A 19,309-nucleotide genomic window follows, 5' to 3' on the forward strand; every position below is an offset into this window, starting at 1 on the left:
GTTTCACCGTGATGCAGACAAGGTTCACAATGTATGTAAAGTCAAGTTTTTCATACGCTAAATGAAGTTTCATGAATGTTTACACGCAAGCCAATACACTCTAGGTAACTCTTCCAATTCTAAGTCTGTATACTTCAACAAAAAGATAAAAACCTACTAAGATCAGGATTTCCCAGTGAAATTTCAAAACTCCTGATAATTCCCAGTCTGTGTCTACCCTGTATCAGGAAAGTATAATAGATGGTTTGTAAATACATGTAGCCTAGGCTAAATTTATATGTCAATTAAAGATAAAATGTTTGAAATTGTGTATGTGTTCTCATAAATAAATAAGTCTATATATTTTTAATTGTAGGCCTAATGGATCAAGGCCAAATTGAGTCTTTAAAGAATTCCATGAAAACAATAACAGTTTCAACAATATCCCGTAAAGACCGAGCTTATTTGAAAATTTCACATGTTAGCCTACGTCAGCTTTGCTGAATTTCATGTAGCCTAGCGTAATGTAAAAATAAAGGATTGACTATTATATAAGTAGTTTTCTAAAAAAAAGTAGTTACAAAGAAAATCTTGCTGTTACACCACTTACTTTTCTTCTAGTTTGACCCTGACTTGGAATCTGATTTTCTTCTTCTTCATTGGGTCTTTTAGGTCTTTCGGGGCAACTTTAGAATGCTCCAGATCTAAGGAGTACCTAGTAGGCATGAGGTGGTTGTAGTTCATAACCTGAAATAGGAATCATGCCGTGAGATGGTTGTATTGATGCTGAAAACAAAAGCGGACTAAGCTAGACAAAATGTAGTTATTTCACATAATGATCACTGTAAGACTGGAGAATCCGATTGGACACAACAACTGGAAATATGCAAGGCTCTTGCCACAACATGAAAAAAATTCCAATTTATTGATTATCATTCCCTCTAGCATTAGACTACAACAGTGTGTGTTAGAATATCAAGTGTCGGGATTATTGAGATTCTTTAATCCGACAGGATACTGACTGGTCCCATAGGCATTTAAAAAAAAAACTTTTAAGATTCAGGCATTCATTTTGATGCTAGGCCTAGTTTCCACATTACTTACAAGGGCTTGAAATTACCAATTTTTTTCATAAATAGTAAAAAGTAATTCATAAGCTAGGATGAAACTTTTCCTCAAATACTTCAGTATTAAAAGATATTTTGAAATTAATCCTCGAAGATGCTTTCAAACTAAAGATTTTGAGAGCACAAAACGGTAAAATGTTGCACGTTTTATGACAACCCAGAAATAAAACTAGGAAGCCAGTACGCATGCTTTAATATGCCCATATGAGTTCAGTTTCACTATAAAACAAAACCTCTGTCATATGGAACAAAACAAAAAAAAAGGTATGGACACAGATCTTACCTTCAGGAAAGGCTTTATCTTAGATCTTTTATGGATCTTCTTCTTTCCCATTCGCTTGTGAACTTTCCTGGGATACCTGTCGATCCCGGCAACCAAGGCATTTCCATACTGTTTGTCGTTGGTGCCTTCATCGTAGTTTTTGATGATGACAGCCTTCTTGCCGGCGTACCTCCCACTCAACACCAGCACGACTTTGTTGGGTTTCATAATCTTCCCCATTTTGGGATTCTGAAATTAAAATATAATTTTAACCTTTCTCCTAATCTTTGATGATTTAGATCATGGTTAGAAAAGAATGTATAAGTTAGGCCTACTGCCTGTTTTCCCCTCAAGTATTGAGCTTGCAGTGAAAACTTCATGCACCGCCAGATGTCACGTATTGGGTGAGGGGAGGGGGAACAGTTCTCCACTAGTTTTCTACAAGCTGATTGCACAATGCACTTAGCAACTAATCTTCCACTTTTAGTTATCAATATTTTTTTATCTTTAAGCTACCGACACTCCCCGGAAAACCAAAATTTAGTGGAAGATTTGTTCTACACTAGCTTAGTGGGAGAGAAAAAGTTTTAAAGCTTATTTTGTTGTAGGAAATTGTCTCAACTTTTTTTTTGGGGCAAAGCCTACCTACGGTCCGATTTTGATCAAAGTTGTGTGAGGCCTACTAATATACATAATTGTGTCCGTTAGCACGATGACGCGAGCTAAAATTATCTTTTAAAATCCATATTTTTTAGCCCCTGAGCTGATCTTGTGACTAAATCAATAAATAAGGTTACCTTCGTCAATCAGCTCATAGAAGTTGAAACATTGTTACGGCCGTTTCAGCATATCCATGCCATCATCAGACGTTCAGCCTAAGTGGCGTCGTTAATATACAAAAACACAAACTGTCACACGCGACGTACACATACATAAACATAAACGGGGGTTTTTTACTAAACAGGCCTGTTGATTAGACATATCCGCACAAGAGCAAGTAGCTGACTCAGCTGAGATGAGATCAGATGAGTCAGCTACTTGCTCTTGTGCGGATATGTCTAATCAACAGGCCTGTTTAGTAAAAAACCCCCGTTTATGTTTATGTATGTGTACGTCGCGTGTGACAGTTTGTATATTAACGACGCCACTTAGGCTGAACGTCTGATGATGGCATGGATATGCTGAAACGGCCGTAACAATGTTTCAACTTCTATGAGCTGATTGACGAAGGTAACCTTATTTATTGATTTAGTAAAATTATCTGATTTTGATGAAATTTGGTACAAACGTGTAAACCTACGTTTATTCAAACGAGTTCGCTGACCAGCATGATTGTACTTGTGAGGGCCGTTTTATGAGGTAAAAATTGGTTTTTCCATTTGTGACTCTAAAAGCATAAAATTTCTTTCTAGACCATATTGTAGAGCTTAAAAAAAAAAACAAATAACTCAATTTTGTATGTTGAGTGTTGTTGTTATTCTTAACGGTTGGGGAGATACTTAACGTAATTAGCCTAAAAAAAAATTTAAAATTTCCATGTTATTTATAATGGGTAAATAAACTGTTAGGCCTATACTTTGTTTGCTTGTTAGACCTATATTTTAATAAAATTTGGAAATTTTATTTATTTCATACTAACTATTTAAGCTGAACCTTATCAACATTTCAATAAAAAATACACCTCAATAGGCCTACCTTAACTGTAGCAGCAAACCTATTTGGCCTACTCATTAAAATTGTTATTTTAAAATTAATCTGAAAATTTTCAGGAAAAATTTTAGTAAATTAGAAATCCAGCCAGGTAAATGGAAGTTAACTTAGTCTGCAGCTTTCTGGGGCGGAGGTATTTGATTCTTTCAACTAACTTAATGTAACAAAGCCAGAGGTAAACAGATGGAGATGAGTCTATTAACACTTGATAGCCTAGGCTAAATTGAAGGTACAAGTTTAACTTTAAGTTAAGTAATTGGGCACTTAACTCAAGTTATATTTACACGCAAGACTTTGATATGTTCATTGGGGATCAACTTAGGTTGGTCTTTCTTAATTCTGAGTTAGTTTTGTGAACTTTTGAATTTCAGGTAGCCTAGGGCAGGCCTAATGTGTAGAGGGTTCTAGAAAGCTTCAACTAAGTTAGGTAGGCCTAGATATAAGATTTATAACTTGAACGTAGCATAGGCCTAACTTAACACCTCGACATCTGAAAATTTTTTTCAGGCGCTCCCGAATTACGGCGAGGCCCGGGCAAACCCGGCGCGCAACTGAATCAGCGGTCGCTATTGGCATTGAAATATCTCAGTAAGACGAATCACAAAAGAGCAATGGTGATTGTTCTGTGTTACCCCGAAAGTGAACGTAGATTTAACTAAAACACCAGGATCAATATCCAGAGTCTTTGTAATGGCTTGAATGGGGAAAATCCCCAAAAACGGGACGAAAGCATTGCCAGACGGGATTTTACTGGAATGTTTAGTAGGTACTTACCAACCTACACCAAAATAAGCTCGTATTCTAAGCTACAGACTGGCAACAATCACATTGTCACCAGCCGAGTGCTGGACTCAGACAGGGAGACGCAATATTTTGCAGGCAAGCACACATAGCAGTAAGGCCACAGTCAACGTGTTAAATCTTTTCCAAAGATTTATTTTAAAGTTAGGCAACACTAACACAACTTACTTTGGCTTTTTACTTAAATAAATCTTTGCAAACACACCCTTAATTTACTCGAATACCTAGGTACCTAGACATATTATGAAAAGTTCTAAGAATGAGTGAATAAGGCCTAGTGAATCATAATTTACTCAAACCAAGTTAAGTTTATCATCATATGAGCTTGACAAAAAACAAGTTTGTGTAGAAGTGGGATGAAAGTCGTGTTTCTTTATGGATCACTGTAGCTCCAGCCTTGGCAAACAACCGCTACGAAGGCACGGATGCGGCCATTAGACTCAGATATTTTGTTTCGATACGGTACTGGCCTCTTAATATTGGTACCAAGTAGCTAAAGCCGCATTTATACCGGAGTTTCAAACAAAAAGTTGCAAACTTTTTTTGCAAACAGCAGTTACAAACAGTAGTTTCAAATAAATGTTTGCAATTTATATTTCATGATTTGTTTCCATGTTTCATGAAATTGTTTGAAATAATTTCGACCTTTATTATGACTCGCCTCGTTCTGGTTCCTCGGATCAGTCCTTCCGAGGATGTTATTTTAGCCGTGGCGGCGTGTGTCATCTTGTCAAAGAAACGTAGGCCGAGACGATGCTGGGTGAACATCGGTAATTGTGTAAATCATCAAATTAAAATTAGGTATTATTAATTTTTAATGATTACAAGTAGGCCTACTTAATTATAACCCTTTTAATTCACATGAGACGTTATTGTGATTTTTAAATTAGACGACCTTGTCATTTGAGGTTAGTTTTAATTCATTGACAGTCAAACAGAATTTTTCCGATTAATTTAACACCGAGTCGAGACACAGGGTCGCAGTGATCAAATGAGTGAGAGTGGAGGTGGTAGCATGGGGGATGGTGGAGAAATGTTTCTGTTTTGTGTTTCAACAGCTCATATTGACCGAAACTAGTGTTGCAAACAGAGAGTTGGCAACTCCCTTTGATCCTTACCAACTTCAAGTGGAAACCAAAATTTCAGTTGCAAACACTGAAAAACTGTTTGCAACAGCAAAATATTTCGTCTAAAAAGGTGCGTTTTTAGAGATGTTTGCAATTTCTGTTTGCGACTCGTGTTTCAAACTCTGGTGTAAACGCGGCTTTAGTATAGGAAAGAACTATACTGATAAAATAACCAGCAATATCGCAATCGATAGTAAGTTACGGTAGGCTATTGCAGGATCTCTAACTTAGCTGTGTAAACGATCTTTTAACTTAGGCTATGTGTCCAAGCATTTTAATTTGGTAAGCATTAGGGATTAAAGATAATACTAGTGGTAACTTAGACGATTAATTGACTGGACAGTCTTGAATGTAGCCTAAACAAATTAATTTTAGGCCAACTTATGTAGGGGATAATCCAACACATAGGTTAACTTAGGAATGATGAGGTTAACTCAATCATTGCATTATTTGAGGTTCAACCTATAACAAGGTGTTATGATTGACGAAACAAAAATTAAAAACCAAATTGTAGCAGGTAATTTTAAGTCACTTTTAGGCCTCAACCATTGGCATAACGTAAGTTAGGATTCCTAGACATGCTACGCAGTTGACATAAAAACAGCTTATGAGTGGTAATAAGACTCCCATCTGCACAAGACATGGGGATTGTCACATAAATAAGTGTTGTTATTATAAATAATTAAACTAAATCCCATCAAAAATGTGATTTTAATAGATAATTATACTAACTTGAGGAATTCTCCGATACTCACTGTGGGCTTTGTCTAGCCGGAAAAGAACTGGCAAAATAATATAGAAATAAACCGGAAAAGACAACCAACGTAAGAAACCAAAATAAATTAAATCAGAGTCGTTATACGTATAGAGCGTACAGTATTAGTATATTTCTGAGAGTTTTCAACAGAGCATAGAATAAAAAATATTTACCTTAAACAACAGTTATATTAAGTCTAATAGATCATTTTAGTAGACTGTAGGAATATGGTCAAGAAAGAAATCAAAACTATCATGTCTTGAGATCGCTCCCTTATAAAAAAAAACGCTAAAAATATTCCATTTGCGTAGATATATCAAAATAAAGGTGGGTAAACTGCTGATGATGACTGTAGTAATCTTGTCTAGTCTTCAGCAACATCCTCAAGATTCAAGATTCAAGATTCAAGATTTATTGAGCCGTTCAGTTTATAACAATTGGCCAAGTCACTAACACTAAACTAAAATACAAAACAGAGATGCATTCCTCTTGATTTACAAAACAAAATGTCCAAAGAGCACATACAAATGTCCAAAGAGCACATACAAATGTCCAAAGAGCACACCATGCATAATAGATAAATAAATAAAAAACTGCAAAACAAAACTGTAAAACATGCAGCGGAGAAAAAAAATATAAAGATTAACAAAGCGGAGAAAAAGCAAAAAGGAAAACTTAAAAACCACACTCATTGTCCTGTTGGTGACAATAACTGATTGGGATTACCAGCAGCCATAAAAATCACATCTCATAAAATTCTTGAGGGGTCTATTTCATAATAAAGTACAAACTAATATTATTAGTAAATCATCTGATCCAATGCAAATCTAATGGAAATTACAAGGGGAAAAGATAATATGTTGACACCATAGACTAACCAACGTATGTTTAACTATGGTTGACACATTTTGATTTGTATTCTTTAATATGTTTAATTTATGCCTGCCTTCTCTCTTTATTTTTAATTGTAGCACATACGGGTGGCGTCGTCCTGTAATCCAGCTACTAGGAGGTCACGAATTGTGGATATTTATAGGCATACACTGTGGATGCGATACTCCCTCGTGTGGATTAACGTCCGCACGAGTGAGTACTACGACTATCCGCAGTACTATCCTGATAATTAGACCAATTCGTATATACCAAGGAAAAATGTGGTTCGGATCCCACTATAAACTGTAGGTCCCTTAGTTGCCATTAGCTGTTCGGGCTATTAATTAACAGCTGTGTCTAAGGAATGTCGGCCTTAGTCACTAACAAGACTACAAGATCGCGCCACTCATTCTACACTCATCTCCATTCATACTTGGCTTAAAATACCTACTATGTATGGTCGCCATTTCAATGAAAAGTATTAAAAGTATTAAGTACATGTTTAATTATTATTATGATTGTAAATAATGTCCAATTTAAATACACATCTATTTTGTCAAAGTCTTGTCTGTCTTTATAGCTATTTACATTACAAGTGTAGTAGGAGCGTTTTTACATCACGCAGGTGAATGTTGTGCAACGAGCGAAGGCGAGTTGCATAATTCACCGAAGTGATGTAAACACGCTCTTGCGTAACGTACACGATTTTACCTGACCCGACGATAAAGCGTGATGTATACAACTTACTTACTTCTCGAGTGATGTAAAGTTGAAAAAAACTCACTCGGTGATGTAATGAAACCCATTTAAATAATATTGAGTGGATAACTTAAAAATTATACCTCTATGGAGCCAACGACGTTCAACGCCAGAAATCAGCTGTGTGTTTGAATTTTATTGTTATGCTTTGAAGAATTTTCCTAACCTAGCTTTTGTTTGTAAATGAACGTTACCGTTAGAAGATATGACTGAAATTGATAATGAAGTATATTGCTCGTACCCTCCTAAATATTGTCGGGTCAGGTAAAATCTTGTACGTTACACGTTACGCAAGAGCGTGTTTACATCACTTCGGTGAATTATGCAACTCGCCTTCGCTCGTTGCACAACGTTCACCTGCGTGATGTAAAAACGCTCTTACTACACTTGTAAGTTGTAATGTAAATAGCTATTACATTTGGTGCCACTTCTCATCCCATTGTAAATTTTGAAGCACGTTTTTCATGTCTAGTTCATGTACGTGACACAAAGGCGCTAGTGTCGACGAAACTTTGTTTATATTATTTTAGGATTAATTTCTTGATTTGTGCTTTAATGTTTGGTTATAACTAGGGGACAAGTTATTGTTTATGATTAGATCGTATTATTTGGTTAAACGAGGTTTTAAATGGCTGTAATAACGGGAAACAAATTGTAAACAAAACACGACCTCTACTTAAACCGTACAGAACTAACAATAAAATTGTCTTCAGCTGTTCCATAAGGATGAGAAATCTACTAAGGACTAAGGGAGTATGTTTTATCATAGATAAAACATACTCCCTAGATTAATTTAGATAAATTTTGTTTCTATTATTTTAGGGTTAATTTCTTGATCTGTGCTTTACTGTTTGGTTAAATAACTAGGGGACAATTTATTGTTTATGATTAGATCGTATTATTTGGTTAAACGAGGTTTTAAATTTTTTTTTTCACAATTTTATTTACAATCTGTTCATTTTTAGAACATTTAGCAAATACAATAACAACTTTTAATAAAACGTTAGTTAATCTCTGTCCATTGACAGAGCTAACTTAAAAATATTTCAATGAAAAAATAAATATGTAATAAACAAGGGAAAATTAAATTGTTCAAACAAAACGTGTGCTTAGATCCAAAACATGAATCCTTTTTAGCCTGTATATACTGGTACTGTTGTCCAAGAGGTTTAGAGCCAGATGATTAGGGTGATTTTCAAGTTTCTTTAGATATTTTGCACTAAATTTGGTTATTTCCTCTTCAACCGTAGGAATTCCACTGTCCTTGTGAAGGATATTGTTATTAACATACCATGGGGCTTGCAGAATGAACCTTAAAACTTTTGACTGAAATCGTTGGATGATGTTTATGTTGGACATACTGGATGTTCCCCACAGTTGGATTCCATAAGTCCAAATTGGCCTCAGGATTACTTTGTATAGTAATAATTTGTTTGCAATGGTCAATTTTGATTTACTATTTAGGAGCCAGGAAAGATTTTTAAATTTTAAATTTAGGTACATTCTTTTATTCCAGATATGGGTTTTCCAGGTTAATCTTTTGTCAATCGTCATGCCGAGATATTTCACATCGTGAGATTGCGGAATTTGGACATTATTTAAGGTTACAGGAGGACAAGTACCTAATCTGGTAGTGAAGGTCACATGAGTAGATTTGCTCTCATTCACTTTTATTTTCCATGTTTGCAACCATTCTTCTAAGTCATCTAGGGAATTTTGAAGATTAAGTGAAGCTACCACTGGATCAGGATGGGACGCTAAAATAGCTGTATCGTCAGCAAAAGTGGCCACAGAAGTATTCACATTTTCAGGTAGATCGGCTGTAAACAGCGTATATAGTACAGGTCCGAGAACACTTCCTTGGGGAACGCCAGCTTGAATTGGGTACAATTTTGTAATGCTATCTCCAAATTTAACTCTGAAATATCTATCGGTTAGGTATGATTTAATTGTCATATAAAATGTATGAGGAAGATTCAGTTTAAGTTTATAAAGTAGGCCTGTGTGCCAAACTTTGTCAAAGGCTTGACTTACATCGATAAAGACAGCTGTACAATAGTTCTTTTTCTCAAGGTCTTCTTTAATTGTATTAACCAATCTATGTACTTGTTCAACTGTGGAATGCTCCCGTCGAAACCCAAACTGATGATTTGGAATCAAGTTTCTGTCCTCTACTTCTTCAAGTAGACGATTCAAGAAGAGCCTCTCAAACAATTTGGATGTTATTGGAAGTAGACTGATAGGTCGATATGAACTTGCTTGTTGGGGTGGTTTTCCTGGCTTTGCTATCATTATTATTTCTGAAACTTTCCATTGTGACGGGAAATACTCAGACCGTATAATTGAATTAAAAATGAGTGTCAGGTATATAAATGCTTTTCTAGGAAGCTCTTTCATTACTTTTCCCGTGATTAAGTCGTATCCAGGGGCTTTAAACAGTTTTAATTTGTTTACAAGTTTACAGACTTCTGAGGGAGTAAAGGGCTTTATTGGAGGTGATAACTGATTTGGCGAGTCAATGAACTCAAGAATTTCGTCAAGATTATTAAAATTATTATTTTGATTTTGATTGGGAGTAAACACTGCGGCCAAGTGGTTTGCAAACACTTCAGATTTTTCAATATCGTTTCTTGCCCAAGTTCCATCGGACTTAGAGATAGGCGGTATCAGGATAGTTGGAGGTTTTAAATGACTGTAATAACGGGAAACAAATTGTAAACAAAACACGACCTCTACTTAAACCGTACAGAACTAACAATAAAATTGTCTTCAGCTGTCCCAAAAGGATGAGAAATCTACTAAGGACTAATTAATCTACTAGATTAATTCAGATAAATTTAGATAAATTTTCTTTATATTATTTTAGGGTTAATTTATTGATTTGTGCTTTACTGGTTGGTTAAATAACTAGGGGACGATTTATTGTTTATGATTAGATCGTATTATTTGGTTAAACGAGGTTTTAAATGACTGTAATAACACGGGAAACAAATTGTAAACAAAACACGATCTCTACATAAACCGTACAGAACAAACAATAAAATTGTCTTCAGCTGTTCCATTAGGATGAGAAATCTACTAAGGGAGTATGTTTTATATCAGAAATAAATGTTGCTGTAAAAAAAAATGTTTTATATCAGATTAAACATAGATATGTAGGCCTATCTTTATGCCAATATTTTTATCTTTCAGAAAGAGAGAGAAAGAGAGAGAGAGAGAGTGAGAGAGAGAGAGTTGCCGGAAATCTTGCATTCCTTTGCAAATCGAGCACTGATTTTATGGGGATGATATGGGCCAACCCTTATTTATGTTAAAATAAAAACATTATGTAAGAAGTTATATATTATCATAGGTAAAACATACCCCTTGTGTCGATTTAATACTATTAAACTAATTATTGATAAACTTCCCCAGAAATGTTTATTATATTGTTTGTATAGCTTATTAGCCTATATATGGAACACGGCCAAGAGCCAGGTGGATGTGGACGGAATATACAAAGTTGGAATATAATACATTTTATAAACAACGAACCAAAATGTTCAATTTCCCTTTTTATTTTGCTTACTCTTAATGTTTCCTAAGGTAGTTTGAGGTTTGGTTCGTTCGTTCGTTTGGTTCTTCATACTCCATGGCGTTCTTCTCTTAGCAGCATCCACAAGTAGTTGGGAAAAGTGTTATTTACCTGATTTTCTTTCGACTGGAATATTTTAGCTTTAATATTGTAGAATTTTAGGTTGATAATGGCAGATAAGGCAGCAACGGATAAGGTAAATGTTTTGTGTTTCCCCTGAAATTGGATTTGATCTTAACATTAATGACTATTGGTCCAGTTATTTGCTTTGAGGTTAGAAAGACCAGCAAATTACCATATTCATTTGGAATTAGAATTTTAGTTCCTGCAACGTAACTTTACTAATTAAAACTGTTTAATTAGGCCTATGTCACGCCTTCATTCACAGAAATGTGTAAGTTTATTGATACTGACGTCTTGACGTCTTGACACCTTCAATCAGAAGATAGGCTATTAATAATTTACCTAATAATTTAGCTACCTTGTATTGAGGCTCATTACTACAAATTTAGGATCATAGACGGAAACAGGTAATCTTATACCATTTTAATTTACAAGAAGTAATCCTGGACCAAATAACATCATTATGAATTTACCTAAGGCTAGGCTAACTTAAATTGCTTGCCTACACATAACCAGGGTCATACTTGGAGACAAGTAGGCCTAGGCCTATGTGATATCAATATAAAGTAAGTTTATACCATCTATTATTTATGAAGTCTAATAATTATTATTTTACCTTGACCTAGATATAACTTGTAAGCCTAACTTAGGGCAAAAAATTCATAACTTAGGCCTAACCTTTGACCAGTATCCAATAGTCAATGGCCTAACTTAAGATCCAAATAAAATAAAACCATATTTGTTCATAAAAAATTTATATGATCATATATTTCTGATCAGAACAGATCTAAGTTAAACTTATTTAAGCAACATTTGCAGAAAACCTACAATATATTTTTTAAATGTTAACTTATCTAGCAATTCTGTTTTAAAGAACAACTAGAAGTTTTTAGAAGTAAGTTGAGAGGTGTTGAAAACAATGGATGGTCATCCGATCAACAGGAGGAGAGGAGAGTTTTGGGAATACCACCATCTGATTTGAGAACTTAACTTCATCTCTGTCATCTTAAGTTTGGCTGGAGGTTCGCACGTTTTCTGCTGCTCCTGTGACATTTTCGGCTGAACTGAAGCATGACTAATCTGAGCGGCGAGTGGTAATCTCACAAAAATTGGTTTGGGCTTGGAACCATGAGCGGCACTAGGCGGCGTCGCTTACCGCCACTCAAACTTGTCGTGGCCACCTTAAAAAAATTTACTTGGGCCTAAATAAGACCCGGTGTCAGAGCAGAACAGCTTGCCATTCACAGTTTGCGCTTGTATTATACCCTGGGCCTTAGACATACAACACCAATGATTCAATTTATTAAACCATTTGATTTTAAGCACTACAAAACTGTTTAGTAAGAAATTGCTAAATATCATGTTTTGGGGGTAAAAAATGTGAAAAACCCTAACTTATTTTACCCCATAGGACCCCCCAAAAAAATCTGTTTTCATAGTTTGATCATGCTGGTTCGTTAACTCGTTAGAATAAATGTAGGTTTATATGTTAATACCAAATTTTATCAAAATCGCATCATATTTATTGAAGTTGTTGTGTTAACGGAGGAGTGTTGTGTAATTCGAAGTTTCGTCGCCAAATCACTCTATAATTCGAAATTACGCAGTAATTCAAATTTTTGTCAGCAAAACATTCTATAATTCAAAGTCAGGGCTCCCTTCATGTTATAGCCTAACAGAAAACTATATATATATATATGTTATGTTCCACAGTAGTTTCGGATGTTTTGATGTTTAGTTAGAGCAGTAGGTAGATATCGTCTGGTTGACAGTGTTTGTGGTCAAGCACAATTTTGAGGTTAGGTTCCTTCCACAATGCTTAAAAACTACATTCATTATCATTATTCTATTGCATGTCATTAGATCCAAGCCTAAACCCACAATATGATAAATTTGTAAAGAACCCCTAAGTTACCACCGATAAAATAGTCGTTCTGAAAACGAATTATACCGTACCAGATTGAAGTAGGCCCCTATAACACTGGAGAACAATAAGCGGTAACCGAGACAACGACTCACGGCCACTTGTGCCCGGCCGTTTCCTATCGGGTACGGTGATCGTCCACTCGATCGGCAACGCTCGGCAATGCTTTTCGTATATCTTCTCTAGTATTGATTGAATGCGGATCTATACCACATTAGCGTGTATTGTGTGACTTGCTTTTTGTTGTGGTGTAGGTTGGTAGTAAATTTCCCCGCAAAATCCCCTTCTGGCAAGCTTAAAAATCAACTTGTTGTTCCGTCTTATCTCTCCAATTGGCAATACAATGGGACCGGCTATGTTCCAAGCAGTGCTGCTATCTGTGGGTGTTTTAGCGAACTATGTCGACTCTCGTCGTAAAGCAGGACATCACCGAATGTTATTTGCTATCGTCACACCAAAATTTTGAAGGCCAACCACCCGGCAATCGGGTTTGTTTGACGCTGCGGGCTGCGCCTGGACTGGGGCTACGCCTGCCATTTGACTGGCCACAGCGAACGTGTTAATATGAGGGATACTATAAAACAATCAAAAAAGCTTTTCCAATTAGGCTTAGGGAATTTTAAAGACACCATATCAACTATTATCTGAGGAAATATAATATTGCTTATATTAAAACACAAAGTTCTGTTCAGTTGTAATCTCATGGGATTAGTACCTATTAACATGTAACTTTTATTCAAACCAATTCATTACCAATGTAGACTATGGTCTTAAAAATAAAAACTCAAATAGGTTTCAAGCTTTTTCCAAGCAGCCTTCAAGTCTTGGGAGGTGTTGTTGAGTTGTTTCGTATTCATATAGTGTAAATCGTATGCCAAATATCATAAACTTTCTTCTACATGATTAAAAAAGTGTACCTATTTTGCAAGAAAATAAAAAAATAAAAGTTATGGAACACTACCTAAAATAATGTAGGCCTAATAATTAGCTTGTTCTCTAGGTGATAAATAATAAACGATGTTCTAACTTGTACCATGAATCAATCCTTCACTAAAATAATAGACAAAATGACAATTAACAACACAAATATTAGCTCCTAAATGGTACTGATCATAATCATAAACAAATTACTGTATGTCACTAGCATGAAAGTAATCATGTTAGTAAATTGAACTGTCAAAAACTTCCAACTATATGTTAATGTTATTTGTATCAGGTTTGAGCCAGTGTTTATGTTTATGATCCATACCATAGACAAAACATAGGCCTAGTCCCTTAGTAAATTTCCCAGCCTTATGGAACAGGTGAAGCCAATTTTATTGTTAGTTCTGTCCGGTTTTCTGTAGATGTCAAGTTTTGTTTAAAATTTGTCCCTATTATTTTAGGGTTAGTTTCTCATTATTTGTGTCTCACTGTTTGGTTATATAGCTAGTGAACGAGTTATTGTTTATGATTAGATAGTTTTATTTGGTTAAACGAGGTTATAAATTACTGAAATAACAAGAAACAAATTGTAAACAAAACGTGACATCTACAGAAAACCGGACAGAACCAACAAAAAAAATTGGCTTCAGCTGTTCCATAAGGATGGGAGATCTACTAAGGGACTATGTTTTATCTATGTCCATACCTTTTCTGTTTGAATATCCTTTATCAACAGTTACAATATTTCTATCAGCTTTTTCCTGATTATTACATTATTGTCAAAAGCTGATCTTATTTATTTGAAAATGTTGGCTTCTGCCGTCCAGGAGGAGTTTGCATATGACAAAATGCTCAAGAGTCATATAAAAGCCCCGCTCAATAAAATATTTGGACCAAACACCCTTAACTTCCATGCATGAGTTTTGCTCGAGTTTTTAGCATCAACCGTATACCTAATAATCTGATCTTGTGTGATGTTTCAGGTTCAGACTTACAAAGACAATTTGCTTACAAAGGTGAGATGCGGAGAAGTATTTTTTTAGTAATTATTAGTAGGTAATATGACAAGTGATGTAGTAGACTTTGTCTAACTCAAGATTCTTTTAGAATTGATTCCTTGTCCTAAACATAAAAACACTTCAAAAATATATAAAACTGAATGGATACGTTTAAAAACTGCACGTTTTAGGCTATGTACGAATTTGGTGAATTACTGTACTGTAATCTGTTTACAAAATTTAGGTGGTTTTGGAGGATGAAATCTATTGCATTTAATTAATCCTAACTAAAAAAAAAAAAAATAGCTCAACAGCTGAGGTTTTCTTGAACGTCAATCAATTGCAACATACATTAAGCAAAAAAAAGTGGTGGGGAACTTCCCCTCAAACCGCCTAAATCTTGTGAATAGACTATGAACTAAAACAGCACAGTAATTACACAAATTTTCGATTGTAACAGCTCGCAATCACGCATCACTAGTAAGAGTACATCAGTTATACTTATGTCTCTCCATCTTATATGAAGTTTGAACATTAGACCCAAACCGGAGTCTACTGTAAACCTTAACATAGAAATATTTTAGTATTTGGACTCCTTAAAACTCTTGGTTTGGTCTTGTTTTAACAAATGATTGAACTAGATCACATAAATATGGAAATTACACTAGGCCTACCACATATTTACAGTTGACTTAATTTGCATCTCAGTTTTGTACCGATAGAATATATTGTTAGTTGATCAAAAATACTGTATGCTACAGTTGGTTTTTATATTAAAAACATATTGTTTATCAAATACTTTTTATGGACTAGTTTAATTATTTTAACAATAATAATCTGATAACAATGATCTGATAATAACGATACTAAACATTGTTTTACCTAAATTAATTTTTTTAAAGATTCGTTAAATAAAATGCAGGTACTCACGATAGTTTTTTCATGTCCTTTTAAAACAGTTTTTGATATGTTTGTACTTGATGTATCTCCAGCGTAGTTTACTAGTAGGGTACTGTTTCCAAACTATGTGGTCCAAATACTCATAGCACACTTAAGTTAAAAATATTTTCAAGTAAATATTCTTTTGCTGGGATCAAATTTTAAACCTAAAACTATATATACTTGACTTATTTTGTAGTTAAAAAACATGGATGTCAAATTTGCAGGCAGAGGAACTTATACTGAAAGGATTTCCCGCTAAGATACTGCAATTGAACCAACTCCTAGAGACGCCACAGTTTAACCAAAAGGACATGAACAAAGTTCATCAAGATCTTAACATTCCCGTACCTGAACCCATTACATTGAACAATAGGTAAGCCTAGTTTTTATGCACAAACCCATTTTAAACATTTGTTTAACAGCAATTTTCCATTACTAAATTTGCCTTACGGTAGCTCTTAATATCGTAGGAATAGGCCTACATGCCCAAATATTGCACTTAATTCAATAATGGTGTACTGTAAGGCCTGATCATTAACACGTTCGCGGCGGCACGTCAATTGGCGGGCGTATCCCAGGTGCGGCGCAGCCCTCAGCATCGAACAAACCCGATTGCTGCGTGTGATTTGCTTTTCAATTTCGGTCTGACAAATAGCAAATAACGTGCGAAGATGTCCTGCTTTACAACGAGAGTCGACGTAGTTCGCTAAACACCCACAGATAGCAGCACTGCTTGTAACGTAGCCGGTCCCATTGGAATTGTATTGCCAAATAAAGGGAAAAAGACGGGACAAAAAGTAGAATTTTGAGATTGCCAGACGGGGATTTTACAGGAAAATTTACTACTAACCTACACCACAAAAATACAGTATATACTATTGAGCAGTGCTGTGGGAGGTTTCTAGTTTCTAGCTCTAATCCTGGCTTCAAAATAAATCATTTCGTACTGCATTGCAGCTTGGGAGCGATCGCACCCACCAGGATGGCATTAGGGTTCCGTATGGGAGCGATCGCTCCCATGCCGCCGCGAACGTGTTAAACTGTGACTGAGAGATCAGTTATCTTTCTGGCCAGGAGGCAGCACTTTACATTGAGGGTTTGATTCTTGTCTTGATAAATGACATCAATTACATTTGATCATTGAGTGGTCATCATCTTTCTGGCCAGGAGGCAGCACTGTACATCGAGTGTTTAATTCTCCTCTTGGTCAAGTCTTGGTGCGCAAATGACGGGGAGTGCACCTTTCTATGTTAAAGCTTGGTGGGATAGCTCACATAAAATAAACAGTGGACAGATTAGGTTTATATTTATAGCATTCATAGATTTTCAGTAGGTTTACATTAAATTAGATTGTTTGCTTCTTTCCACTTAATCCATAAACTGTGTTTGTTTTAAAATGTGGATTTTTGTGTTTATATAAGATGATTGAAAATACAACAAATAGACAAAACTACTCCTAATAATTTTAGGAGTTCAAAGGATAGAACTTGACCTAATATCTCTTTGCAGTCACATGGAACCAGTGTCCAAGAAGGCCAAGCTAGAACTGAACTGTGTCAATGATGTTGGTGGTACCAAGGTGTTTGCATTACCTAATGGAACAGTCCCGTCCAACCAGACACTGTCCGAACTCATCCACACCGTCAAACCTCATATCAAACAGCTAGTGGAAGACACAAACTTGCTCAAAATGTGGATCTCGTTCCTTATTCCTAAAATAGAAGACGGCAACAACTTCGGAGTTTCAGTTCAAGAAGACACCCTTGCGGAGATACAGTCAGTGGAAAGTGAAGCTGCCGCTTTCTTCGATCAGATTTCTAGATATTACGCGTCAAGAGCGAAAGTGATATCAAAGGTAAGTTGAGGCTGAAAAAGTCTTATGTCAACAGGTAAACAAAAGCTAGGCCTACATATTTCATGAAAGTTAATCAAACTTTTTAAATACATCTATGAAGTTGAAGTGGGGTATGTGCTTTGATAAATGTTTTGTACATATATTAAATAATTATCAAAGATACATGCCAATAGATTTTTCAATCTATTGGAGGTCACAGGTCTATAGGAGGTCAATAGATTTGTGGAAAATTATTTTGCGTTGACATTTTAAGGGTGCGCTCTACCACTCCGCCACGAGCTAATGCAAGGGTTTAGGATCTCGAGGGTTATTTTTTTAAACCTCCAATAAGTTTCAGGTGGGATCCGTGCACTTTGATGACATCTATTCTATTCAGTCCTAACCCTTAAACAACAATTAGGCCTAGTCTAGTTGTAATAGCTGATAACTACACATGAGGATAAATTATCGCACTCGCCAAGTATGTGAGGAGGCTTTGATTGGCTGTGATTAGGTTCCTGTTGTCTAAGACGTCATTCCCAATGGGAGTCCATCGCCAGTTGGCACTGGTTCTAAACTGTAAATTCAATAGGAATAGTTTGAATCTACATATCCATAGGTGCACAGTCTTTACACTGCTACCCAGTAACTGGTTTAAATATGTTTAATAACTTGCCAGCAATCCTTAGCCTTCTAGAAAAACTTTTTCAGCAGAGAATCAAGTCTTGCTTGTTGAACTACCTTGCTATTCTGTGGAGAAGTTTTATAAAATCGTGGTAAAAAAGTTCCATTAACTCGTACTACCTTCTCTCACTTGGCCTTGGTCCTGTTTGTAGGTAGCCAAGTATCCTCACATAGAAGACTACAGAAGAGCGGTCAAGGAGCTGGATGAGAAGGAATACCTCAGTCTGTGGCTGGTCATGTGTGAGATACGTAACAGATACTGCACACTGCACGACATTGTACTCAAGAACATCGAGAAACTCAAGAAACCTCGCTCTTGCAACTCTGAATCCTTATACTAAACCTGTTTGTTCTCAAACTATTCCATTTTGTGATCTACGATTAAACCTAGAGTGACTAGTTTGTTTATAAGTTTGAGTCTTTATACCCGTTATGGCCTTTTAAAGTGAGTTTGGAAAGTAATCCCTGTAAATTTGGTTCGGCTTTTTCAATTTAAATTTTTAATGGTAACGGAAAACATCCAGGTACTCACGGTGTAGTCATTTGTTAGTTTTTCTTTAACAAAAACCAATACCATTCTTAATTTATTTTGAATGAAAAAAGTCTAATAAAGTGCCCCAAACTTGTTATTAACGTGCTGAGTTTAACATGAGATAACATGAGACAATGTAGATAATTTTCTTATACACACTAAATTTACAACTCGATAATATTGAAATAGATTTATTCAACTTGATACACACATCTTACATGACTCACATCATCATGTCATCTACACACATGTCATCTTACATTGTACATTACTTTTTGATTATGGTTGTGACTGACTTAGGTTTCAGACTGATCATATACATTAGTCGTCACTGATGTGTTCTGATCTTAGTGTCCTTTAGGAGTACTACATATTACCA

General features: G+C 35.5%; 2 protein-coding genes across 3 annotated transcripts; one reads left to right on the forward strand and one right to left on the reverse strand.

The window, feature by feature from the left end:
* Nucleotides 1–585: 585 nt before the first annotated feature.
* LOC129003484 (60S ribosomal protein L27) lies at nt 586–5,830 on the reverse strand. Its single transcript, XM_054431780.1, has 3 exons — nt 5,739–5,830; nt 1,390–1,617; nt 586–726 (listed from the first exon to the last, which is right to left on the reverse strand). The coding sequence occupies exons 2-3, from the start codon at nt 1,606–1,608 to the stop codon at nt 586–588; spliced, it is 360 nt and encodes a 119-aa protein (XP_054287755.1). The 5' UTR covers nt 1,609–1,617; nt 5,739–5,830.
* A 5,203-nt stretch (nt 5,831–11,033) lies between these two features.
* LOC129002807 (proteasome activator complex subunit 3) lies at nt 11,034–18,809 on the forward strand. Of its 2 annotated transcripts, none has more exons than XM_054430881.1 (5): nt 11,034–11,165; nt 14,924–14,956; nt 16,105–16,253; nt 17,390–17,735; nt 18,551–18,809. In XM_054430881.1, the coding sequence occupies exons 1-5, from the start codon at nt 11,139–11,141 to the stop codon at nt 18,737–18,739; spliced, it is 744 nt and encodes a 247-aa protein (XP_054286856.1). In that variant the 5' UTR covers nt 11,034–11,138; the 3' UTR covers nt 18,740–18,809. The 2 variants fall into 2 exon arrangements, with proteins under 2 accessions (XP_054286856.1, XP_054286857.1); XM_054430882.1 differs by having other exon boundaries at nt 14,930–14,956.
* The last annotated feature ends 500 nt before the right edge of the window (nt 18,810–19,309 follow it).

This window comes from Macrosteles quadrilineatus, unplaced genomic scaffold, assembly GCF_028750875.1.
Source record: "Macrosteles quadrilineatus isolate MER2022 unplaced genomic scaffold, UCM_ALF_1.0 Scaffold_9__3_contigs__length_116548681, whole genome shotgun sequence".
NCBI lineage: Eukaryota > Metazoa > Arthropoda > Insecta > Hemiptera > Cicadellidae > Macrosteles > Macrosteles quadrilineatus.

Coding starts and splice junctions, on each gene's coding strand:
- LOC129003484 (XM_054431780.1), bottom strand. CDS start 1,608: ATGGGGAAGATTATGAAACCCAACAAAGTCGTGCTGGTGTTGAGTGGG. Junction 727..1,389: donor AGATAAAGCCTTTCCTGAAG/GTAAGATCTGTG, acceptor TTCCTATTTCAG/GTTATGAACTACAACCACCT.
- LOC129002807 (XM_054430881.1), top strand. CDS start 11,139: ATGGCAGATAAGGCAGCAACGGATAAG. Junction 11,166..14,923: donor ATAAGGCAGCAACGGATAAG/GTAAATGTTTTG, acceptor GTGATGTTTCAG/GTTCAGACTTACAAAGACAA. Junction 17,736..18,550: donor GAGCGAAAGTGATATCAAAG/GTAAGTTGAGGC, acceptor TCCTGTTTGTAG/GTAGCCAAGTATCCTCACAT.